The sequence below is a fragment of the Rhea pennata genome, chromosome 1 (genome assembly GCF_028389875.1).
Source record: "Rhea pennata isolate bPtePen1 chromosome 1, bPtePen1.pri, whole genome shotgun sequence".
Classification (NCBI taxonomy): Eukaryota; Metazoa; Chordata; class Aves; order Rheiformes; family Rheidae; genus Rhea; species Rhea pennata.
Genome location: NC_084663.1, coordinates 196,980,650 through 197,007,091, shown reverse-complemented (window position 1 = coordinate 197,007,091; position 26,442 = coordinate 196,980,650). Strand labels below are relative to the sequence as shown.

The 26,442-nt window shown below is 41.2% G+C and overlaps 1 protein-coding gene across 1 annotated transcript in view; it reads right to left on the bottom strand.

The window, feature by feature from the left end:
- Nucleotides 1-357: 357 nt before the first annotated feature.
- LATS2 (large tumor suppressor kinase 2) overlaps nt 358-26,442 on the bottom strand; it is a 51,554-nt gene continuing 25,469 nt past the window's right edge. Inside the window, exons 3-8 of the mRNA XM_062567205.1 lie at nt 14,823-14,955; nt 9,357-10,891; nt 5,888-6,470; nt 5,136-5,318; nt 3,722-3,828; nt 358-3,000 (exon numbers count right to left, since the gene is read on the bottom strand). Of these exons, the coding sequence (XP_062423189.1) occupies nt 2,506-3,000; nt 3,722-3,828; nt 5,136-5,318; nt 5,888-6,470; nt 9,357-10,891; nt 14,823-14,955 (3,036 nt within the window). The 3' untranslated portion in view covers nt 358-2,505. The remainder of the gene's footprint in view (nt 3,001-3,721; nt 3,829-5,135; nt 5,319-5,887; nt 6,471-9,356; nt 10,892-14,822; nt 14,956-26,442) is intronic.

Sequence of the window (26,442 nt, the reverse complement as noted above, 5' to 3'; positions counted from 1 at the left end):
GTTTCTCATTTTGCTTAATTTCCAAGACTGTATTTGCAAGTGAATCGCTTATGTTTCAAAAACGTATCCGAGGCAACAGCCAGAGGTGTACGTCTATTTGCTATTGCCCTGTCAGACTGAGTAAGTGACTGTGTTGAATTTTATACCATCTGCGGACTTTGTCATACCACAATAAGTCTTAACTGGGAATCCTGCCCCTCCTTCTCAAGGCCCACGAGCACAGGGAAGATCCTACGCCAAACGACGGAGGAGAGACAAGGTTTGGGCCTCATGCTTGTAGCTCAAACCTACCATCAGCATTACAAATAAACCCCTCGGCGAGGCGGGGATTATGCTTTTCAAGAACACATAATGCACTTTAGATTTTGATTCAGACTTTTAATAAATTGTGCCAGTAGAAGCTTTCAAAGGCAATGATATATCAATAAATAACAGTTAAATTGAGTTCCTGAGAAAGAACCTACCACATGAAAGAATGTCAGATAGATGTAAATAACAAAAAAGGCATTACTATATAAAAAAGCAGTAATACTGAATCTTACATGAACTGTCACAACACAAGCACTGCATACCTCAGAACATTCCTTTCATACAAATGTAAACAAATACACAATCATTTTTGTTTAGTTTAGGCTGATGAATTTATATGTTGTTGCTTAGATATCTAAACAATGGATAGGATAGGATATGCTAAAACATTAAGGAATAATACGTGGAATAATATATGGAAAACATAATGAAGCTCCAGATTTAAAAATAAAATAAAGCAAAAACACATTAAAGGAGTGTTTTCCTCAAATGTTATCATGTCAATCACTTTAAATAGGACTGTTACACTAATCTGAATTAAGGATTTTTGTGTGTGTTTACTTATTTAGTTATATATAATATATATGCAAATATGTATGGCTTAATTATCTTTAGTATTCTGATATCACCTTGAATAATTTTCACTTATACATACAAGAAAAATGCATATTTCAACATAGTTAAGAATTGGTATTTTGAAGTATGCCTATAATTTGATAGAAATGAAGGACTACCGTGCTCTATCACAGCAGCATTTTAATCAAAAGAGATGACAGGACAGAGTAACTTTTGAGCAAGGCCAACATTTTCAGATGTCAGTGCCTAAAACATTGGGATCCTAAATGGATACCTAGTCAGTCACGTAGAGGGATGTGACGTTTAGAAAACCCAAGTGCCTCCTGGTTGCACAGAAGTCAGTAGAGCTGCATGCACTCAACATCATTTATAAAACCAGCCTCATCTCACTCAGGATCTCAAAACGCTATAGGGGCACAGGTTCTGTTTTGAAGATGTTGAGCTACATATGTTAGTACAGGTGCTCTGCATTGCTGATAATATTGTACAATGAGTACTGTGCTGTACGCCACGTGAATGAGTCAGACCTATATTGTTGCCACAAAACAGCCTTGTAAGAATTGTCTTGCTATTGAACCTCTTGGGGGAAATGGTGTGTGCCGATGATATGCATTTACTAAAATGAGCTATTACATCAGACCACAAAATCACTATCAGTTATAACCTTTGCAATCTGTTTTACAAAATTAATATTGGATACAATCATAAGAAGAAACCATCCACACAATACATTATCAACACACTGTTTAAAATGGTCTAATTCTAGACCCTCAGTAAAAATGGATCCACAGGACCTGCCTGTGAATGGCAAGAAAAGGCCATTTCAAATAGAAAAACACTGCTCATGCAACATTCTTCACACACTAGACAATGAAATCACACCCAAATTGTCACTTGCTCACACTTTCTATTACACTCCAATAAGCAAAAGGAAATAAAGCAGCTTTAAGGTTATGTCACAATTTTGAAATGTGGAAAATGCACATAATAACAAAAAACATGGTGTGAATACAATGGCATCAGTAAATTTAGAAAATTAGAGAGCAGAGTTTTCTTTTTTCTTCTTTTTTTTTCTTTATTACATTATTGCACAGAGACCTTTCATCACATGTTCTTCAGCTTTATGCATTTTCCTAAATGTGAAATAAGTGCTATGGATAAAATAAAAATGTAGAAAAGAAGAACAGCAGCATGATTTGTCAAAGTTAATCCCTATAATTTAGTAGGAAAAAAAACCCTGCTATAAACAAAATATAAGTGCTCTTTATTCATTTAAAAAATAATGCTGACAGTTGCAGAAGTCTGTAAATGTTAATCAGAGTAGGGGGAAGCTGACCTCAAATAAAAATAGGCCTAGAAATGACTGCTGGCCTTGCAGATTTTGGTGAAGACCAGGACTTCAAGTGTAATTATCAACAGTTATTTACAGTAAAACTGACCTGAACTTTCAAGAGTGCCATTTTTAGGACTTGGCCCTGCAAACTTCTAACTCCCCAGGATGCCTTTAGCCTCAGCTGAAGGTACACCTGAACAAGGGTTGCAGGATCAGCTCCTAAAAGATCAGTTAAAGGCCCTTCTGGATTTGAGATTAGAATAATCTGGAGTACTCTATACAATAATTTACACATATACAGGCTGACAAGCTCCGGTCTGATCCACCACATCTTTGTCTTCCACATCAGATTTCTCAGACTGGCCGACTTCCATTCCAGGAGGTTTGGGGTATCTGAACGGATACCCGTTGTCATCAAAGAACCTCCGGAAAGTAAACTCATAGAAGGCATGTTCTGTGTGTTTGCTGTTGGAAGAGGCTAATGGATCCCACGTCCTGGTACTATCACCACTAGTGTCATTCCAAGGACTTTCTTCTTCAACCGGATCAAAGTTTGAAGTGTCCATTGGATGGCTGATCTTTGGAACATAGGGAGCTGGCTGCCTACGGATATCGGTAGAGAAGTCCATAGAGTGAAAGAAAGAATGAGCCTTAATATCATCTGCTCCGTTTCTTCCAAGTCTGTCCTCGGCAGCACAGCAGAGTTTTGTGATGAGATCAGTTGCCTCAGAGCTTAGCTTGATCTGTGAGGGAATGTGCAGTGTGCTTTCCCAATTTATCACCTGAAGATGAGAAAGATATTTAAGAACTTCTAACTCTCAGAACGGAGTTTTTCTGATTGTCAACACTAACACTAGAGTATACACATAACTAGTCAATTCACAGTCTGGATATTTATTTTAGAGGTTCAAGAATTCAATGATTAGATTGTATTAGCTGTCAAAAGATGTCTTTATGAATCAAGAAACACTGCTGGATAGAAAATAAGAGAAGCAAATCCATTGAAAAAGTGCAAATTCCCTCTTGAATTTTACCATGGCCACATTTGAGAACATATTAAAATTACTGATATGACATCGTTTAGTCTTGAAAATGTAGATGAGGAAAAGCAGACATGATACAAATTCTTTCTAATAAAAAACTACTGCTATACTCACATTGCCAACTGAGATTACTGCTGATTTATCAGGTTACTCAAATCTGATGGGCACTCCAAAGAAGTTAGATGGATGACCTTGTGCTTGAGAAACCAGAATTGTGCTGAGAAGACTCATAAAGCTAATATCTCTCTGTACTGTTGGACATATCAGTTCTGGTCTGACTTTCAAAATCTTCACTGAATAGGAAAGGATTTGTCCCTGAACAGAACTAGGAAAAATCAGGCCTTTGTAACCACTACATCTTACTCTAGTAAAACAGACAGTGATGGGTCTGTGCATACGAGAAGGGAAAGGATAAGGTTAACATCTCCCTATCAGGGACTGGAATTTTGCTTCAACTTACCTTCAGTTGGGTTTCTGTGGGTGTAGGAGCCAGAAAAGGAGGCTGCCCCACTAGCATCTCAAAGAGGATTACACCAACACTCCACCAGTCACAAAGTTGAGTGTATCCTGAAAGGCAAATGAAAAGGTTGTTGTCCACTAATCAAGGAGAGCATGCATAGAGCTATTAGAATTATCTGGAGTACTCTATACAGTATTTTACACGTATACAGGCTGACAAGCTCCAGTCTCATCCACCACATCTTTGTCTTCCACATCATATTTCTCAGGCTGGCACAGAGGGCACAGGTTTCTATCTTTTCTCAAACAAACAATTTGTGACCTAAAATAAAGGACTTTCAATTAATTTTCATCAAAAGATGCCTTCTACTCACTGACCTAAATTCTACTGCTCTCAGTGAAGATTTACTTCCAGTGTCCAGGAATCATTCTGAATATATTTAATTCATAACAGAAATGGGCAAGGAAATCACATAACTGGAAAGAGTAAAGTTTTCTCATAATGTTTCACAGCTACATTGCTAGGCGGCACAACCTTCGACCCTCAAAGAATAACGAAAAGGCTTACTGATGTACCCCCCGGTTTGGTGGAGGTGACATCAAGGGTGTGAACACTGCCACAGGACACAGCCTGGCTTTAGAGACAGAAGAAAGCCACAAAAAACTTTCTGAGCAAGTTCCATGCATAGGAATAGCTTCAACCACTTAATTGCTGAGACAAATAAGGTATATATTTGAGATGTACAAAAGGACTGGAAGATTTAAACGCTGATTTCAATGGAGATTTGAGTCATCAGATGATTTGGGTATAATTTGAAATCTCCTGAACTCAGAAAGAGTTTAGAAGGCTTAGGACAAGGCTTATGGATAATTCTGAACATCTGATCTCCTCACTCCAGTTGAACTTCCGAATGCAGGGCATTCAGTGTAAATTTTGGAAGACTACTTGTTGAGTTTCCTCCAGATTCTGGGTGGGAATTTGGAGGAGACATTTCCTCAAGTTGACAGCATCCACATTTAAGTGGCTTGTCTGAACTGCTGATTCAAAGCCATCAGCTGGCTATTCACTGATCTTTGAAAACTTACTAGCGGTCAGAGTCATATTTCACGAGCACAGATTATCTGCTTTACATTTGAAAAATACCACTGCCAGCATCATCTGACACACTTATTAGCAGTCTAATTCAAAGCTTCAATGTGAAGAGTACACAGTATCACTACTCTCAACATCAGCAATGTTGATGCTAGTAAGTAGAGCATGCAGAAAAATTTGTTCTTAATCTGAATTCGTTGTGGAATATAGAATGACAGCTTTCCAAAGCAGTGAGCTTATTTAACACACACACACACACACACACAAAGTATTTCAAAGCGTCAATGTTCATTTACATAACAGAAAAACACAGGTCATCTACCTTTACGAAGCAGGACTTCAGGAGCAATATAATTAGGAGTTCCAACTAATGAGTGGGCTAGGCATCTCTGATGCTGCTTCTTAGCTCTTTGTTCCAATGTCTTCAGCCTATCTCCACATCTGCAGTTGGACACATCATCCCAAAGATCACTGGGCTCCATGCTGTCTTGTCTGATATGGCTCCCTTTCAAAAGGGAGAGAGATTTCACATTTATGATTACAAACACACTAAATAAAGAGAAGCATTTATATAGCTCTGATTCTGTCATCTTCTACTTTCATCAAATAATATGATTTTCCATAAGCAAAAAATGTCTGTTTCAGCACAGGGAAGTATAATCCCATAAGGGAGATATAGAGCAATAGTATATGTTTGAATTAATTACACCAATTGTTTACGGCCTTTTTTCCAACCCATTCCAATACTCCTCAAAGGCATGCACAGGAGGTGCCAGGATTACTTTAAGCCTGCAATTAAGTTCTGTCACCATCACAGAGACCCTCCAAACAAGCATGAACTGAAAAACTGCTGCTCCTGCATCAGTCAGCTAGATGACTGATGAGGATTTAAACAGTATTGGAAACAAAGGACCAGAAACAAACTAACAGAGTCCGTGACAGACATCACAGTTCACCTTGTCAATGTATACACACTATCTCTTTTCCAAAATCTAACATTTCTGCTAATAAGTACCACTTTGTTTCAACACCAAGTTACACAAAACCATCACAAATAAAGACTCCAAACACTACCTTTCTGATAGTATTTTGAATTGTGAGTCCACCTGAATCCAGTACACAGTCCGAAGTCGGTCAGTTTGATATGCCCATCCAGGTCAATCAGAATATTGTCAGGCTTGATGTCTCTGTGAATAAATCCCATTTTGTGTACGCTCTCTATAGCCAAAGTGAGCTCAGCGATATAAAATCTAGCCAGACGCTCTGGAAAGACCTCCATCCGAATCAGTAGACTCATCATGTCTCCACCAGGGATGTAGTCCATCACAAAGTACAAGTTCTCTTTATCTTGGAAGGAATAATAGAGTTTAACCACCCACTCGTTGTCTGCCTCGGCAAGTATATCCCTTTCTGCTTTGACGTGAGCCACCTGGTTCCGGTTTAGTACATCCTTCTTTCGCAGGGTTTTCATGGCATACAGGGCATGCGTGTCCACTTTGCAGGCCAGGCATACTTCTCCAAACGCACCAATACCTAGGGTCTTGATTTTTACAAACATAGATTTGTCCATTTTGGCCCTTTTAAGCCTGTTGTAGTTGGACTCCTTTTGGTAGAGAATTTTCCTCATTTGTTCCTGTTCTGCTTCACAAAGGCCAGCCTTTATAAGGTAAAAAAAAAAAAAACCACAAGAGCTAGTATGTTACATTCACAGCATGAGAACAATAAACTACCATTTCTAAAGCACACTACCATGAAAAATTAGCCAAGAACCAGAAAATATATGTTCAGGAGAGATACACTCTCCCCTCTGTCTATAGAGATGCTTCTGAAATACCTGCAGATTTACTACAACTAGTTTGTTACCTGAATTTGCTATATGTGAGACTGTTCAAGAGGCATGGGGCAGTACCTTCAGGGAAAGGAGTAAAACAGAACAAACCTGACCATAGGATTTGATTGCATCTTTCAAATGTGCACTTTGCCTAATGCAATCATGCCTGCACTTTGCAGTACAGCTTAAATTAAACAGAAACTTAAATCTAGACACAGCAGCCCACTATTAACTGATGGTTCTCCAGGGAAACTCAGCTAACACTAGTTATGCTGCTGGCTGTTGGCTTTTGCACAGCAGTTAAGGAGCTGTTTGTGAACTGCACACTCCTAAGTACCTTGGGAACCCTCTTCTTTAGAAGCCATTTCTCCTCATCTGTTATACACAGCGTCTATTCTAAAGCTTTCTAGATCTCCTGATCTTCTTTTCAATAAAGTTTCTCTTTTCCATCCTAAAATACATGCATATAACCCTCAGCTCTGGCCTCCCCCAGCCACTACAACCCAGATCCATGTCCTCTTTAAAGGCACCATTTCCCTTCTGCATCTAACCTCTGACAAAGCTAACTTGTCCAGCCACCTCGAGTTCCCCTAAAGCCTAAAACTAGTCACAAGTAACATTTCACATGGCTGTACAAGAGACCTCTTGGGAAAGAGGAGGAGAAAGAGAGTCCAGCTGGGCTTTTCCTCCTTCAGGAGGCCATCTGTACACTGCTATCTTTGGCCATCCCCTCTCCCAGAAGCCACTAGTGGCCACCACCAGCAGAAGCCCTTAAGCTGAATTCCCTGGCTACTGCCAGAGGACAGATCCGCTCTGACAATTCATTCTCTGCAGAAGGCGCCTTTCTTTATGAATACTGTTTCCAGGATCCTGAATTAACTGACAACAACTGAAGCATTTTGAGAGGATGATTACTGTGTGGTGGGAAGAGGCAAGGGGAGGAGGATAGACAGAGCCAAGGCTGACTGATCAGCAGGCTAGAGGCTCAAGCATTTGCCCACAGGGCTGCTCCTTAGATTGATTTTTTTAATTTTATATCTATAGTCTAGGCCTTTCAAAGATGAATGTGAGGACAGTCACAGTATGCAATGAGATCCCCATAGCAGAAGAATGAACTCTGGATGAATAACGAAGGATTGAGGAGGTCTGAGAAAACTGGCAGAACAGGTAGGATGAGTTTCCTGACTGAAGGAAAAAAACAAATTAAAATAAGTCACATTCTTTGAAATGTAAGGAGAGCATATCAATCAATGATAAAGGAAGTGTTTATTGTTTTAAGGTAAAATGATTAGTGTTGTGCTCTTGGTTAATTCTAGAATGGGATATTCAGACAGCCAAAATCTCCTGAGTTCACAGTGTGTTACTTCAGCTAGAGATGAGGTTGCTAAAGGAAAGATTTTTCTGTGTGTGTTTATACTTGAATTGTCTCGAGTTACAAAGCAAAGGAAAGCTAAAGAGTCAGAAAAGAAAAGAACTAATGCAATTAGTTGCTGACTGACTACTCTAGAGATCATTCCCTGACTATCTCCATCTCAAGAAAATATTCACTAAATCCAAGCAATGGAACATAATCTCAATGTGCAATGATGATAAACTGAATATGAGGAAGAACTTCTTTACTGTGAAGGTGACAGAGCACTGGACCAGGTTGCCCAGCGAGGTTGTGGAGTCTCCTTCTCTGGAGATATTCAAAACCTGTCTAACGTGCTCTAGATGACCCTGCTTGAGCTGGGGGGTTGGACTAGATGATCTCCAGAGGTCCCTTCCAATCTCACAGTTAATAGAATCGCAGAATGGGTAACCAAATTGTTTTCCTTTCAACAGATTTTAGAATTATATTGATTTAATTTTAACCTCAACAAACAAACCATTGAGTATTCTGCAGCAAGGTGAGCATCACATTAATTGATGCTGGAAATTGATTGTGCTAGAGAAGATTTGGTAGTTAATTATTATCCATTATGCATTAATAGTAACTTCCTTAGAGTTTATCCTTAAATACAAAAGGACACTAGTCCTGTTCTTGTCTTAATTGGGAAAAAACATTTTCACACTAAAAACAAAATAACACAGCAATCCTCAGAACTCAGTAGTTTTGTTTTAAGCAGTCCTATCAGTGAATCAGCTTAGTTTTAAGAGCTACAATTAGGCACAAAAGAAGCTTTCACTCAAAGACCACCTCACTAAGAAGGTTCCAAAATCATTTTAAGCTGGCTGAGAATATATATGATTACCTAAATTAATCTATTCATATTCATCTAAAAAGATGGCATAGTGACTCTGCTGCAAAATTAAACCAGGGTTTTGGTGAGTAAGTGGGTTGCTATCACAGAACTGATAGAAAGAACTAGGAAAAAAAAAAGCAAGCCTTTTTCAGAGTTTTGCAAGAGCTGCAGAAGTGTTGCCAGTGTTACTTTGGCCTTAGACTTGGCTTCTGAGTTCTTGCCTATGCAAACCCAATACTTTCCTATTATGGGGCTTTTTGCTTCATTTAACTTTTCTGGTATGAAAATATATTACTCCATTTCTCAGGCTCTTCAAACAGCCTCCAAAATCTGCATCTGGGCTCTTACATGAAAAGAGCCTTATAAAGGAAGGTGTTGAGGAAGGTTAGTTCCAGGGGAGCCTTCCCTTAGAAACTTCTAGGGTGATTAAAAACAGTAATAATCAATTTAACCCCATCAGCTTTTATTATAACAAAACAAGAATTACTTTAGCCATTTCTTGCTCCAATTGTAACCTTCTATTAATTTTTTGCTGGTAGGTCTTTATGACGTTTTCTACATGTTGCTCCATGTAGAACTTGAAGGCAAATGGTGAGTAACTCTTAATCCGTGATTCTCGCTTTTCTTCATCTTTGCCATTTTTTCGCACAGGCACTGGAGACGTCTGAATCTGCTTTTTATCCTTCCCTGGTTTGTCAGCTTTGGTACTCTTGCTGCTTTTGTCATTTCGCTCACAGCTCTCCTCAATCTTATTGCACGTTGAATTGGAGACTACACGTAGGGTCTGCTCTACACCCATGCATAAGCAGTTAATATCAAACTGCTCAGAGCTACTGGGAAGTAACAGATGCTTCGGATATGGGGGCGGTGGACACCGCAGTTCCTGATTACTGTAATCCACATCTAGTTGGTAGGCATTAGTTGCTCCAACAGGTGGGACATGCTGCTCAATGATCTCTAAACCGTCCACAGCTGGTGCCTGTGCAGGTAACCAGCCAGGATGGGAAGGTCCTACAGCAGTCTGAGGTTCAGGTCTCATCACTCGCATGCTCTTCACTGGCTGGAGAATATGAGCAGATGTGACTGCTGTGATGGTATTTGGAGATGCAATTGAAGGATCAGGTTTCCCTGGAGGAACCTGTCTTACAGATACAGTCACTTGTGGCTGTTGCTGGTGGTTGTTGAAGGAGTTTGTTCTGCTTGGTACTGTGGCATCTGGTCTGAAGGATACATGTTGCCGAGGAGATGTTTCTATTCCTGTGTTTTGTAAAGAATCCCGGCGTGATGGTGTTGCTACTTGCCACTGCTGAACTTGAGGATTATTCATGTCATAGAGATCCATGTTTAGGCTATTTCTAGATGGAGTTATCAGATTCTGTGGCGGACTGTCTGAAAAATCGTTAGCAAATGTTGGACCTCTGGATATCACGTGCATTTGATGAGAGGAAGGGCTTGTCTGTTTGTGGTGAGAATGTGATATATACAGGCTTGCTGGTGCCTGCTGAAATGCATGACCAGAGTTATTTTGAACTGCCCCTTTATTTGGGAGATTAGCGTATCCTCCCTCCTGCTGCATCTTATTTTGGAAGGATGGACTCCGCTGAACACCATACCCCATAGGTTCCCCCTGCACCATCATATGCTGCCTACTGTAATGTGGGCTGTTGGAGCCATGGGAGGCCTGCAGCTGCAAGGCTTGGCTACTGTGATTAGCCACTGGATAATTAATCACAGAAGATTCGATATTTGCAGGGTATGTTTTCTGTTGATGGCTTGTTGGTGTGCTGTGAGTGCCTACTCCGGATGGTCTCTGTACAGGAGCATTCATAGCTGTAGGCTGCGAAGCAGAGATTAAATAGTCCATGTATGGCCTTGGAACGTCAGTAAGCATATTCGCACCTTCTGCTCCAAAGCCTGTCCCTTCATAGGGTGCATTACTGATCTGATGATAGGACGGAAAAGATTCATTTGATCCTTCAAAGCTTGGCCTGCGGGTTACGTTATTTGGCACAATACCTTTTCCTTTATAAAAAGAACACAGAAGAATGTTAGGAAACAATTTAGGTGAACCAATTACTTTACATTACTCATCCATCTGCACATTATTAACACACACATACTGCATAGGGAGTATGGGCCACAAAAAAAACTTGCAAACCCTAAATTAAGTACTATGAACATTTAAAGTGATGGGTACCAAGTATTACTACTGATAAAAAGCTACTGACCCACAGTACTGTTCATGCCAGGAATCATCAGAGAGTTCTATCAAATAATGAAAATAGAAGCCTAAATTCCTTAATTATGAAATCATTAGATTATAATACAGCCTGAGTTTAAAAGCTGGAAAAGCACTGGACCAGCATCAGTGCTCATTAAGCACAGACAGGAGGAAGCTACAGAGCAGGGGGTAAAAATACTGCACCAATAGGAGAAAAAAAGATCCTAAAGGACTGTCAATACAATCGAAAGTCCCCCTTACTATAAGCTCCTAGGAGATCACATACTCCATATCTTCTGTACAGCGACCTCATTGCTCACACTGGGGATCTGTTTACAACTCCACTGTTCTCAAAAATCCTTGTTTCTTTCTCATTCAGCTACAGCAAAGCATCCTGCACCTCATCCTGTCCTCTTTCCAATGTGTTGGACACTGAGCGCCCCCTCATATTACTCATCTTCCTTCTATTTGGGAGGCAAATCTTTGAGTGTAAACATGTTAATCTTGGCTTGAACAACATGCAGAGCTGAGTTAGTTACATTCCTACCCTGAAAGTGTTAATTGCACTTTTGATGAGTTCTTTGATCTGTGGACAAATTGCAGGTGTATTTAGCAGGTCTTTCACACTGGCTGTGCTACACATACAATGTATGCACTCTGTGCAGTGCCCATTTTTTCGTTCCTTCTTCTGGTTATTAGCTATCACACATTATCAGGACTTGGCCTATTTACACCTAAACAATTTCCTTTTAAAAATTTTTACTTCATAAGGTCTGCAAGATAGTCATATTGTGCTAACAGGTTTGCATAGTGGATTGCAAGCTTTTCCAATTATTTGCATTACAATATGTCTCAGTTTGGCCAGATGAAGGAGATGCAAGCATGCCTGTGCACTACTCATCTGCATACACACAATCTCTGCTATATACAGACATGCAGGGATATGCACATCATTGAGACAAGTCTATGTACCATCTCTATACACTGAAACAGTGGCCCCTACACTAAGGAACAATGTCATAAACAATTTTTGAAATATAATCAAATCGGACAAATAATCACTGTTCTTTAAAGTGAAGACTAAAATCTGTAGCTCTTTTTTCTATGACAATGCAAGGCCCTGCTTACCACAGTTCGGACAGGTAACAGCACTCCCCAACAGCTCATGTGTCGGGATATCATGAGATGCACTGATGAGGTTGTGTCAATCCACAACACCCTAAAATGCTGCTATTTAGGTCTGGAAATGGGAGGTAGCCCCTTCTATGAACCATGCAGCATCTCTGTTGGCAGAATTCATACCGAGCATCAGCTGTAGACTGAGTTTGTTTTCCTCTACCAGAGACCACAAAAGCAAAGTAGCAGCAATAATTGTTCTCCTTTAGGAAACCTATTTCAGCTGTGCAAGTAATCTTGCTGATAGCAAGTGAGATATGACCTCCACATCTTAGATTTGTATACCAGTAAGTCTGGTCTGACTAGCAAATGTGGTAGTTGCAAATGATTTTTTGTTCACACATTCCTACCCAATACAACAAATGTTGTGACTGTATCTCTCACATGTGAAAGTTTTAGATCAGCATATATTTCACCAACTGTAGTCATAAGATAAAATATTTTTATATATATTCTCTGTCCCAAAGTAATACCTGGTAGTTTTATTTGAGTCTTGCCTGCACACTAAAATTCTTGTGAGCTTTAATAGTAAAGTTTTCATACACCAATACAGAGAATTCAAAAGCAAAAGTTTTAAACTCTCAAACTGCAAATGAGGGAGTTTGCAGGGAGCCTTACATGACTCCTAATCACCTGTAGGAGACCTACACTGTCTTTGCACAAGCAATCTAAAACAAAACTAATCAATATGATTTTGCGGTACCTCAAGCAGGCAAACATCAATTACATGATGTGTGAGTTTTGCATTCTAAGTATCCTAAAAGTAAAGACAGCTCTTCAGCTTGAAAGGTTCTGTATTCAAAATAGCTGCAGTAGTTACATTATTTAGAAATGTGTGCAGTGGATATACTTAAAAAGCAAAAACAAAATCAAACTGAAGACAAATGGGTAATAAAAACTATCCTGGAAAGACTGAAAAAAGTTCAAAACAGATTTTTCAATCTTTTCCAGAGAAAATGCAGGGTTTTTAGGACTGGATGTGTTCCTTCAATTGAAGGAATAAAGGCTTTATAATATAAAGGAAAACACAATTCAGTAATTCTGTCAAAATTATTTTAAATTCTCCTTAAAGCCGAGCTGAGGCCAAATTTGGACATGAATTAAGACAGAGCTCTCCAAATTGTAGCAGTGCAAACTGGCCTTTGGTATTTGTCAGGTGGCCAATCTGCAGGCTAAAACCCTAGGAAATATTCCCTCCTCAGACTTTTCCAGAATTTCCTCAAATAATAAAACAAGAAACCCATGACTGGTAGAAATGGCAGTGGAGCTGCTCCCTACAAACAATCACGCACCATTTGCCACTACATTTGAAGCTCCATTCCTGGGAGTAACTACTTTGAAAATGAAGTCCTTCCCCCTTTCCTTTTTCCCTGTATGTGGCTGCCGTTGGGTCTCTCCATGAAAGAAGGGACCTTGTAAGAGAAATTCCTTTCCAGGGATCTTTTTTTGTAAACTGAATGGGCATTTTCTTCCCCAGTTTTCCTCATTTCTGGCCATGCCTCTCTGTCACAAGCTTTCCCAAATTTAATGTGTTTTCTAAATCAGATCTTCAGTTTGATCATGAGGCAGGAAGGAAAATGCTGCCGAGGCGACAACATGAGAAATTTGGTGTGTAGAAATCACTTGTACTCAGTAAACTCAGTTTATGATCACACTTGGGGGTTTTTACTATTGTAATAAGACTTGGTTTGAATGGATTTTGTTAGCATCAACTACTCCAACACAGTCTAAATGTCTAGAAGTCTAAATGTTGCAACTGATGCAAGAGAACTTTCACGTCCAAGAAAACAGCCCCCTCACAGCAGCTCTTCAGCCCACTCAACCCTTCTTCCACTAACTCCTCCACAGCATATAACAGCAATATATGATTCCACAGGTTCAGCCACTTAGAGGATGGCAATTTGTCTATTTGTCCAATTTTTAAAACTGAAAGAGTATAAAAGTAATAAACTCTATCCAAACTCAAGTATATCCTAATCACAGACTAAAAGCATTCTGCAGTGCTCTAAGTGCGTGCTAGTGTCTGAACGCAAACAACTCTTGCAAACAATTCTTCTGTCCGCAGTGGTTTGGTGTTTCCTGATGAGACATAATGCAGGGCCCAAATGTTTCCATTTGCTAGTTTTCACGAAACAAGGCTGAAGGAGGCTAGCAGGGATGAATAGAAGAGCTTCTGTCATCTTGGCCCAAGCTATTGCTCCAGTGTGCTTACAAAGGTGTCAACATAAGCTATCTCGCAACTCCATAGTAATTACCTATGTACAAGTTTTTACTTTGTGGTAAACTTGAGGTGGTTGACATGACTTGCACAGAAGGACAAACTGCTGTGTGCTTAGGAAGGTGGAGTAAGAACGTGGACATGGACACTTCTTGCAAAGCAGCTGAGTTGTGTTCAGCTTCTAGCCCAACTCACCTTGCCATGTTCATGTGACTGTCTCCTACAATACCACTGTCGAATACTGCCAATCCACCTCTTTTTACCAGCAACAAGCCTACTTTAAGAACTAGCGTATTACGAGAAGAAAGAACACAATGTAAAGAAAAATTTATGCTTACCAGGTGAGGTCTGCTTAATTACACGTACTATCTGCTCATTTCTAGGATCCAAGTAGCCCATCTTACTGATATACTCCAGAGCTGCTTCAATACTTCTGCTACCCGTCTGCTTCAGTGCTCGGACAGCCATCTCCTAAATAAAGTAAACAAGAGTTGATTAACAATGAGACAAAACCCAAGTATTGTATTTTAGGCTAGAGAGCAGTAAGCTTTCTTACATTTATGGAAACATTTCATAAGTTGCACCAGACCACAGCTGCCTAAAGCCAACTGGACTCATGTTTTGAAAACATTTGTATGACTTAAAACTCAAAAAACAAAAGGAAAAAATAACAAAAAACACAACAACCCACACAAACTCTGGCAATTAAAAAAAAACTCATCAAACTGAAACCTGTACTTGAAGAATCCTTAAACTTTGAATCAGATCTGGAGAAGGCAGCATAATTTGATTCAAGAAAGAAATATTTAGCTTTTGGTATTCAAGCAGCATGTCTCTTAAGTCACAGAATCACAGAATAACAGAATGGCTGAGGTTGGAAGGGACCTCTGGAGATCATTTAGTCCAACCTCCATGCAGGGTCACCTAGAGTATGTTAGATAGGATTGCATCCAGGCAGGTTTTAAATATCTCCAGAAAAGGAGACTTCACAACCTCTCCGGGCAACTTGTTCCAGTGCTCTGTCACCATCACAGTAAGGAAGTTTTTCCCGAGTCACAGCTGATTGTCTCCATACAGTAAGAGCTAAGCTTTCACGGATGCCACAAGATGCTTATCAGGCAGACACTAATTTCTACAAGAACAAATCCTGGCCTCATGAAAGTCCACAGAGAAAGACTCAGCTACTTTCAGTACAGTTGGTACATTCACTATCTATTTGGAAAATGACTAGCGTATTAAACTGGGTTTCACACTACTGTTTTTTTTAACCTGTATTTTACCGTATGTTATGTATGTTAACATGGGTGCCAAACACAATTGAAGAACTAAAACTGCGGCAAAAATGAATAGTCTAATAAAACTTCTCTATCATGTTCACTGTTAGTGTGCCCTTCTCTACAGCCAGGAAGTCACACTCTCCTGGAGTTTGTGTTAAATATTTACTTACGGCCCAGTTACATTGAATACCTTTCATCAATGACTCTAACCACAAGATACAAAGCAAAATTCACAAATGCTCACAAGGTTGCATGGTCTCTCCTGAAGATACACAGACCGTGAAATCCAGAGCTTAAACTTTTAATTCAACTCACTGAATTTAGCTATCAAAAACTTAAGATACCTAGTCTAATTAGATGTTGAGAACTTTTCCATGATCAACTCCAGAAAGCAATTCATAAAACAGGTATATATCAACAGGAGATGAACTGACCTCTGGTGACAACAGAAGAAGATTAGAGAGAGCTGGTTTGATGGCTAAAGCTCGATGAACTGAATATCACCATCGAGGACTTGCTCGCAAATCTCAGTGAGGTACTACCTTGCTGCTTTATCGCTGATCTCAGGGGAATTCTGTCACTGCGACCTGCCCACTGAGGGCTGAATCGGATGCCGTTTGCGCCGTCTTGGCTTAGCTTGCCAGCAGCAGGTGTGATGACTAGGTCGGCACAAGCGCTCAGCTCTCCCAAGGGGCACCCTGGCTAGCGTTCAGGTAGCCCCAACATGTATTCTCCTTTTCCACATCATTTGTAGCAACGAATAACTCTGCTCAGTTGAACTGCAAGTACATGTAACTTTCTGGCTTACTTTTTACGCAGTAAAAGAGGATCATCTTACATGACACTAATTCACACTTAGCACAAAGCCACACGTTGGCACTTGGCATTTTACTTTGCTTACATCAGTCTCCTCCTACACTCCCCCAAAATGGCAGTATTTTCTCCATTACTCAGAGGTTCTGCTTGGGGAACAACTACAGCAAGTTTGATTATTTTTCATACAATTTATGACTCATAATTCATAGAAAAGCAGGGGTTGGTTTCAGATTTCCTATAGCTGAAATATTTCATTGGCATCAACACATTAGTAAGGGCAATTTTAAATCAACGAAAAACTATTATGCATGAAGGAAAGAATTTCCCACAATGTTTTCCACTCCCCCTTTTTTTTCCTTCTTCTGAATACATTTCTAAAGTATTAGCAAATTCACATCCTAGTGTTCAGCATTCTCATCATCCAGGGACTCTGGGCTTTACAGCCCTGTTCCTCTGGGCTGCTAACACACACTGCCCATTTACACCACCTGGGATCTAGCCTTACATCACAATAAATCAAATATTCTCAAAGCGCAAGATTGAAAGACCTTTCAGATGACTCGGATGTTACTGACTTCAAGTTTTGTCTTCAATAGGGTTCCAAGAGAATAAATGCTTGGTAAGCAATTATCTAATGATTCATAAGAAAACAGCTCACATAATCCACTTCTCTGTTTCTTAGCTCTGTTGGCTTTGTGAGACTTAAAGGGGCTAAAGTAGGTTTGGCTTATATCACCTGTGCAAAGATATAATCTCTGAAAAAAGTCTATTCAAAGTAGCATGTCCTACTTTCAGCAGCTATGATAGGGGGTTTGTGTTTAAACTTCAACTGGAAGAACAGGAGGGGAAAAAGCTCAGTATGTTTCACCGCAGACATCAGGAGAACTTAATGGAGGGCCAGCAAGAGCCTGGGGCTGGCAGATGTGTCACCAGCAACCTGCCCCCTGCAAACCACCAGCCCACACAGCACACCTGCACCCCAGCTCCCGGCTCTCACCTTTCATTAGGTCAGCTGCCACTCTCAGAAAGGTTTCCTCATTACATAGCCTATTTTCTGAGCACTTATGTTACTGCTGCAAAAAACTAAGCAACTTATTTGTGGTTCAAAGAACCACTTGTGCTCTCCCCTGTACACCACTCCCAAAGCTTTTGCCTTTTTCACCCCAGTTATTAGGAGGCACAAACAGCCCCTGTTTAGGCTGAGGGTTCACAAAAGCCTAGTACGATCACCAGGCAAATGGAGAACGACCAGCAAACATAGAGGCTGCGCAAACAGGACTCCCCTTCCGCATACAGCTAGAGAGCAGCAATTCTCCAGCCCCTCTGGGGGTACGCAGCTCCCCCCGGCAGCGGGGCAGCACGGGTGACGGCACCTGCGGCAGAGCTTGGGTCAAGCGCACAGGTTTAAGACAGATTGGGAGCATTTGTGAGGGGCAGCGGAATGGGCTCAAGGAGGAGAGAAATGAATCCGAAAAATTCATGAACTGCTATTGTAGATCACAGAAGGGCCGTGGAAGCAATGGGACAGACACTGGTCAAGGATAAACGTGCACAGCTGTCTTGGTTGTATACAACTCTAAGGTAAGTACATTTTAGAAACAGGGGGGAAAGACCAGAAAGCAGACATATAAAAAGAAATCCAATTGGAGTCGTATCCAATGCCAAAACATTCAAGTAGGCACAGGATCACATCCAGCTCCCGCTGAGGTCAGCGAAGATTTCCATTAGCTGCCGGGTACGCTGCATCAGGCCCTCCATCCTGATCGCTCTCCTTCCACCAGGCCACACGCTGCCGGTCGCAGCGCGCCAGGGAAACCTGGCGGACGGCTGCGCGCTGCAGACCCCAGCGCCAGCTGTCAGGCTCCAAGGAGAAGCACAGGCCCTTGGCAGCGCACGCGCGCGCATGGACCGCGCAGGAACGGAGCGGTCCCAGCCCCGGCTCATTCCTCACATTCTGTGTGTTCCCTCTGGAAGGCTCAAAGATCTCGCTGTGCTGAGCTCTTAGGCACCTTCTGGCTTTTAGACACCACTAACCACAGAAAAAAAGCTACAAGGGGAAAAAAATGTGCCTTTTACTATTAACTTTTAATAAATTTATAATTAATGTTACAGTTGCGGCATTAAAATGAAGTTTAAGTGGTCGGCTGTGGTTCTGGACAGATCTAATGGAAAATCCAAGTCAGGGAAAGAACCGCTAACTCACCAGCTGAGGGACTCAGGATCCGGCGACGGAGGCAGCTCTGCGGCATTCCGAACATGAGGGTGCGCAGAGAGAAGTGGGGAGAGGGATGTCTCCCTGCTAGTCCCACAGCGGGCTACCCAAACCAGAGAGCTGCACGGACAGCGTCCTCTCAGTTATTTCCCCAGTCTTGGGCTGGTAAAAGGAAGCTTTCCAAGAGATTAAGACTTAGCTGGAAGGAAAGCCACCTTTGAGCTCCAACGCTCAACAGCAAAAATCCTTGTTTGATGGTAAACAGATATTTGGATGTGTGCATATACAGACCTCGTCTCACTCTGTGCTCTGCAGGCAGCGTGAAAGGCTTTCCCCGCTTTACCCTCCTGCCTGGCTGTCCTCCACCAGCACTGGCAGAGGCTAACGTTCTTGCTGTACTACAGGGTTGTCCAGCAACATTTTTCATTCAGAAAGCTCCTAGTTGCCAAGATGCATTTATCATCCAAGTGAAGATTGCACAAGAGGTTACAATAAGTAAGATTTTTCCCAAGAACATTGTGTCTGAAGGAGACAATAGGTCCTCCAAAATTTGGCAAGGGTAATTAATCGCTAACAACAACAAAAATTAATTACTTTCTTTCCATTCACAAAGAGGGATGGGCAACAGATGCAGGAAACAGATACAAGCTCCCTGCGGAAGGGAGAAAACTGAAGTTTGTGCCAGACGAGATGATCCAGAATTGATTACAAGCCTTTCAGAGATAGCCCACCATTGTAGGAATTTTCATTCATGATTTTAAACATGCAAAACTCAAGAAATTCAGGAAACAATGTGTACAATATGCTCTGTTGGGATTACTGCAGCCCACAGAATACAGATCCTTATTTTGTTAATATTCTCTATCTGTAATTATGCTCTAATTGGATGCTTCCGTTTAACACTGTTTTGCTGATTTTGGGCTGCTAACATCAGGGGCTCAATTTTGCCCACAAATTCCTATGCCTAACTCTGCTCTTAATTAAAATATTCTAGACTCATAAATAAGGAGCTAACTTGAGACACATCTTCAGTTTTAGTGTATCAAAAAAGCTGGAGAAAAACAGCACTGCCAGAGACCTACTGGGTGCCCCTGTGTTTGTCACCGAATCATTTAGCCCATTCATAACCATGTAACCCATTCAGAAACTAATGAACCCCAAAGCTAGCTGGATTTTTTTGCCTCCATTGCTCCTATTAGCTCTTCCAAAGCTATACTGCTTTTTTGGTTATAAACCTCCCTCTTTATTTTCAGCCTAAATTACACATGACCAGTTTACTCCCTCTGCTTCCAGCTTCCGTTGTCTTTTAACTTCAACAGCTCTGGTGTTATCTGAGAGATTGAGTCCTCTTTATGCTAGCGCATGCCGTTTGGCCTCCTGAGCTAAACAAACCGCATTCTTTTAGTTTCCTCCTGTAAAACAGGCTCTTCGTTTTCTTTACGGCTGTAGTAGCTCTTGTCTCCATCAAGAGATCAGACTGAAACATTGTAAGCTGTGATGACAGCTGCACACACGATTCTAGTTGACGTGCAAGCAGAGGTGGAAAACAGTTATCCCAACAAGGAAAAGGAATGACTTTACTGTATTCAGCTGAGGAAGTTTGAGTTTAGGGCTCTAATTTTGGCCTTCACTCCTTGCTTACAGCATTCTGCCCTTTGTGTTCCTGAATTTAGTTTCCATTTTACTGTTACTCCAGCCCTTAAGGTCACCACTTTCTTCGGTATGATACTCCAGTCCCGGTCTGCATTGACTGTGCACTCCATGTTGTCAGAACATTCCTGTTTTTCTATCTGAATTATTAATGGAAACTGTAAGAAGAAGGGTCAACCTATGGTATATAAAGTCAAGGAAGGCAAAAGAATATGGATAGGCAATGAACTGGAATATGTTTCTAATCTCTCAATTAAAACAGATCTATGGAAGACTCATTAAACTAAATCACATCAACATGTGAGAAAAATAACCAAGAAACAAATTAGGAATGGGGAATTACAGGTAAAGAGCAATTCCAACCAGAAGCTTTTAAAATATCTTATCATAAGGGACATTTGAAAAAATAATAAAGGGAGTCTATGCAAAAGATATAGGGAGGATTTAGGAAATGTTACATTGTTCCAGGAAATGCCCTATCAGAAAGAAAAAAAGAAAAAAAAAGGAAAAATAAACTACCATGACATTTGCTGCCACTGCTCATTCTGCTTGCACTTCAAACTCTTTCAGTCTTGATTTAGACACCTGTAGAAGGTATCCAAATGGAATAGTTTATTTGCCATTCTGTGTTTGTGCAGCACATGGTACAACAGGGCCCTGTTCTTATTTTGCTTATGGTACTATGATAATGCATGATTAAACACAAGCAAGATAATTAAGTCCAGCCCAAAAGACTGGAGTAATAGGCAAAAAAAAAAAAAAGTTGGAGGGCTAGGACAGAACAGGACAGGAACACTTGTATTGCTACCACCACAAATCAAATCCTGCAAGAACATTAATCCTCTAAGCCACAGGACAGGCACATTTACCATTCCTATGGAAGAAATGAGGTAAAATAAAACAAAAGTAATTAGAGATCGAGAAGCACCTTTTGATGATGATTAGAGCTCCTCAGAAGGTTTGTAGCGTGTTTTCAGATTTAAAACAGCTCTGAAAAATTTAGCTTGTTTGTTTGCTTTTTGATCTATCAAGATGCTTTTTGCATTTTACTAGCCATAGAGCTAATACAAAGTTCTCTCAGAAGTATAGCCAAAAAAAAAAAAAATCAAAGAACCATCAGTGACAGTTCTGCACTGTTTTTTTTTTCCCCCCTCAATTGACTTTCATCAAGTTCATGGCTTTTCAAAGTAATTTAAGTTTTTCCAGGAAGAAAAGAGCCTCTAATCTACTGACTTAGTAGCAGGGTACACTTGCATCTATACAAAACAACCATCATGACAGCTTCACCAAGTTCAGAAAGACAAGACATAAAAAGCAAGGGCTGAAAATAACTGGAAAAATGCCATAGATCCCTAACAGACATCTCAAAGACAGCAATTATATTAAAATACTTTAATGCAATGTAATTTGTGTCAAGTAGCAATACATAACTCTGTTCTTTTAACTGAGCTCATACAGTACGTTCCCCCACGACAGGTCCTTGCAGCACGCGCTGTATTTGACCACCAGCGCCCAGCAGAGGAAGCCTGCCGTGTTACACTGCAGCGCTTGTGCTCTCCGAGTTGTTCAAATATGGTTCTTTGCATGAAAAGGAAAGATATGAAATTTGGGCTATAAGCCAGTCCAAGGTCCCAAAGTTAAGACATTTGGAAATAAACCAAGCATGGCTGCTCAACATATTTCCAAACAAATGCTTGTAAAACGAAGGGAGTATTTATAACAAGGCATCTCCAGACAAAGAGCGCCTGTGTAAACACTTCAAGAAGTTCTGCTGGACTATTCAAGAGATGCGATATGTTTAAAGAAAAAAAAAATGTGCTATAATGTTAATTTTCAAATTCAATGAGATTTAATCAGATATCTCCTGTTAAATGTCACAGTACCTGTGTGTACATAGACACGCATGTATACATATATACTGTGTGGGGAGAGGTGTATGTGATTTTATTGAAATTAATCTAATTTCTAGTAGGCCTGTAAGTCCTTTGAAAGCAATGCATTAAAAAAAAAGAAAAGAAAAAAGAAAGGAAACACACCACTGTGTCCTCCTGGAAAGGGGAAAGGCCTCCTACAGGAAACTGTAAGGGGTCCTGCCCCAGGGAACAAACTCGGCTCCACACGAAACTGAAGCGCCATGAAAGAACAGTTAAAAACAGGCAAGGAAAGAGAGCCCAGAGCACTAAGAACAGCGGGTGAGAACAACCCACAGCCACCAGGAACAGCATTTCCCCCCCCCCCCCCCACACACACACCCCCGCTGCCAAGCGGGCTGGGAAGCAAGAGCAGTGCTGTGCTGCTCTGCCCAGAGGAGGAGGCAGGCGTGAGTGGGACGGGAGCAGCGCACAAAGCGTAATGGGTAAACTGGAGGGGCAGTGGCAAAGAGCTGCGAGCTCGTCCTCCTCCCTGACCCCACCAGGCCGGGCAAGAAGTGCATTCTCGGCTGCAGAGGGCCCCTAGCTTTCCTAGAAACTCAGCGGAGAGATGCTGTTCGTGTTTAAAATACGCAGTGACCAGCTGCCTAGCTCAGACGCGCTAGCACGCCTTTCTGTTCTCTCCCCTGACTTTCCAAGGGGCACGAACTCCTGACTTCAGGACCCAAGTTGGCTGGTCAGTCACAAGCAATGCAATTATCTCCCCAAATACAAAAAAATCCCTTTCTAGGAAGCACCCACTCTGCTTCAGATCACACATCTGAGCAGAGGTGTAAGGAGCACACATACAGAGCGTTGCACTTCAGGCACATGCACTCCTACAGGACTACCTATATAACAAAGTTCCTGGGTCAGGTTTGCATTAATGATAAAATACGGAAAAGAAAAAGGAAAGTGTGTATTTGTACATCTTCACTGCTCTAAGTACCTCATCTTCTAGCTGCAAAAGATCCTCTCTACTGTGATGGCACCCAAAGCCCTCTATACTGTACTGAGCTTTACACAAACACAAGGGAAGGATCCCAGTCTAAAAGAGACTTCTAATTTAAAACAGAACAAGCAACTGTATGTGCAGCCACAGCTCCTCCTCAGTACTCTCGAAGGCTGCTCACTGGAGAGCTATTTAAACTATTCAGAGTTCAGTCTAACCAAATGACCCATGACCAGTGCATCGACAGACAGAAAGTCGCACAAATCTCTCCTAATCTTTACTCAGCACTGGAGCAGAGGGAACTCAAACTAGGAGCATTATTATGTGCTAATTCTGAATTTTATACTCAGGCCAAACTGTGTTATATAAACACCATTTATAAATTAGTGCATTGGTAGGTTTGTTACAGAGCTGCATGGAAGGTCTTTGTTTACTTCATACATGTGTTTATGCATGCACACACACGAGCACCCACATGTTGTGAGCACTGTTTTCTAAGGTGCTATTTGACTTCCCCATAGTTCCCCCCCCACCACCTCCCCGGGGGTGGAGAAAGGACAGAAAACTTCCCATCCCCTGAAAACAGTCTGCAGCAGATGCTGCCTCCTCAGCTCCAGCTTACTGATGCCCCTCTTGACGGGCAGCCTTTGCGGCACACGCTGCCCTCAGCCATCTGTATATGCTCTTCATTAACCAGCAAGGCTTAAGAGTTTCTGCTCCTCCCTCAAGCCAAGCCAAGCCACTCTTCCTCAGGGCTTTTAATACCACAAAGGTAACGTGGCATCCTAGAACAGACTGTGACCTCTGAGCAAAAGGAAACAGAGGGCAATCAGAAAGCAGATTCAAGAATAAGCAAATGAGCTGTTGCAAACCAAGATCATCATCATCTGTCCTGCAACACTGAGTGAAAATCCTTTCCAGGCTTCTGTACACTTTCTTGAATAACTAGAGGCGTTACCAAATACTCCTTTTAACACTAAGTCCATCATACAACCAACTCCGAGGCTTACAATTCTGATACAACGAGCAAGTCCAAATGCAGCACTCCAAATTAAATCCTTTGTACAGGGCAGAGAAGTCCAAGACAGCAGATAGCTTATTACTAAGTCCCTGTGTTTTGATTCGATCTGCTAAAGCCTTGAACGCAACATCTCCCATCTTCTCGGTTGCTTTGCTCTTAGGAGAAGGAAAGCAGCCGAGTCGATGTGAAGAGCAGTCGTCAGAATCTGCTCCTTTCCACAGCAGCGCTGACTACTAGGGGGTGGCAAGGGCTTGCCAAAAGCCATCGGCAGACAAAATCAGGTTTTGCAGCCTTTGTAACTAGAAGGAAGACACACAAGGAGCCAGAATCTTCAAATGCTCAGCAACCACTGGGCTTGAAACCTTTCTTTTGAGGTTGGCATAATTTTTAAATTGGGGATGGTAGACTGGGAAGTGGTAACAGATCCAGATGCTCAGTTTGAAGAAAGATCTCAGCTTGAAGTGACACTGACAGGACGCATTTTTCTATCACTTTTTCACCAACTTGGGTGCATTGAAACCACGAGACCAGTGGGAGAGGTGCTGTGAGTTTCATCTCACTTATGCGGTGAGGAAGTCTTCCCTGCCCATGAGGACAGGCTGGCTTTGGCCAGACCAAGCCCTCCCTGCTCCACTCCTGCCCCTCTGACTCAGCCTAATGAAACCAGCAAATGTGGCCAACAGTGCTGACACGAGTATCAGTATTAAAGGTCAATTTGAGAAAATAAAATAAACACTTCAACAAAGAACCAATGCAAGGTCAGGGGGCTGGGGGAGGACGTAGCAAGTTGCATTGATGAATTCATCATTTCCACTAAAAATCTGACAAATTCTCAACATACATAAAAAACATGGTAACTAAGCTTGCACACAAGACATCTTCAAAGCTGAGGTACTATCGGTTCCAGCCCAGAGAGAAGGGTACACCATGCTGCAGAATAATTTCAGGAAAGACACTCTAGTATAGCTACATTTACAGTGGTGTGCTGGGATCCCCACATACCAAATCCAGCCAAAAACTAAAAAACTAAACCTTAAAAAAAAGCCCCCATCTCTTAAATACCTTAAGTCTACCACTCTGTACTTGAGGGGTCCAAGGGAGTCTCTCTACCTAGGTGCTCCTAGGCTCAAGGAATGCAGTCTTAAAGACGTAATGCATCTTAAATGACTATATACATTAAGATAGCAGTTCCAGCAAAAGCAACATCTTGCTGCGCAAAGGCCAACTGCCATATTAAAGAGGACTCTCTAAATTCTTGTAAGTTATTAGTAAGCCGTTGGAACCAGTTTCTTTTATTTTATGCAAAAATGAGAATTTTTGCATTCTTAGTATTCTACTCCTGTAAGCAACCAGAGGCATCTGGTGCAAGAGCAGTGGGCCATCCCTGCTGTCCTCCAGACCCTCCTTTTCTTTCTCTCCCCCCCCCCCTTTTTTTTTATTAAGGAAAACAGTTTCTTGCCCTATCAGGGCAAATAAATCAATGTGCCTAGAGTAGCAGTTCAGTGAAGGTTTCATGATGAGCTTATTCCTCTTCATTAGCAGCAAGTGATGTATTTGCTAATTTTACTACACATGTTAACCAGCAATGCATTTGGCTGGCATTACATTTACAATAATGCTACTTCTATACCGAAGCATTTCTTGTCAGTGGCCACAGGCACTAAAATGAGTGGCTCTCATACCTCCCCCTCAGCTATGTGAAGACAGACACACATACTTATTTAGTTATGTACAAAAGAGTATTTTTATAAAATCTAAGAACTTGGAAAGGATTTCTCAGCCAAATTGGTTACAAGGGACTTGTTATTCAGATTCAGTGAGATGAGTTACAAGGTTTGTTATCCAGGAATAAAGCCTCAAAGAAGAGAAAAGAATTGTCAGAGAGAGGAAGAGGTTTTTGTGCTGCTGAAGTCAGCTCTTCCCCGGAAAGTCACATGGTGCTGCAAATTTGAAATGCATGAACACTGCTTATCACATTTCTCCAAAGCCCTATTGAAAAGTTGATTTTTTGCACCAATCCTTGTAAACACAGCCTCAATCAGACTTACTGAGTGCTGTCTACTTAACGCATGACAAATTTTCTTTCATTTCATAAGATTTTAACATGGAAAGAGAAATAC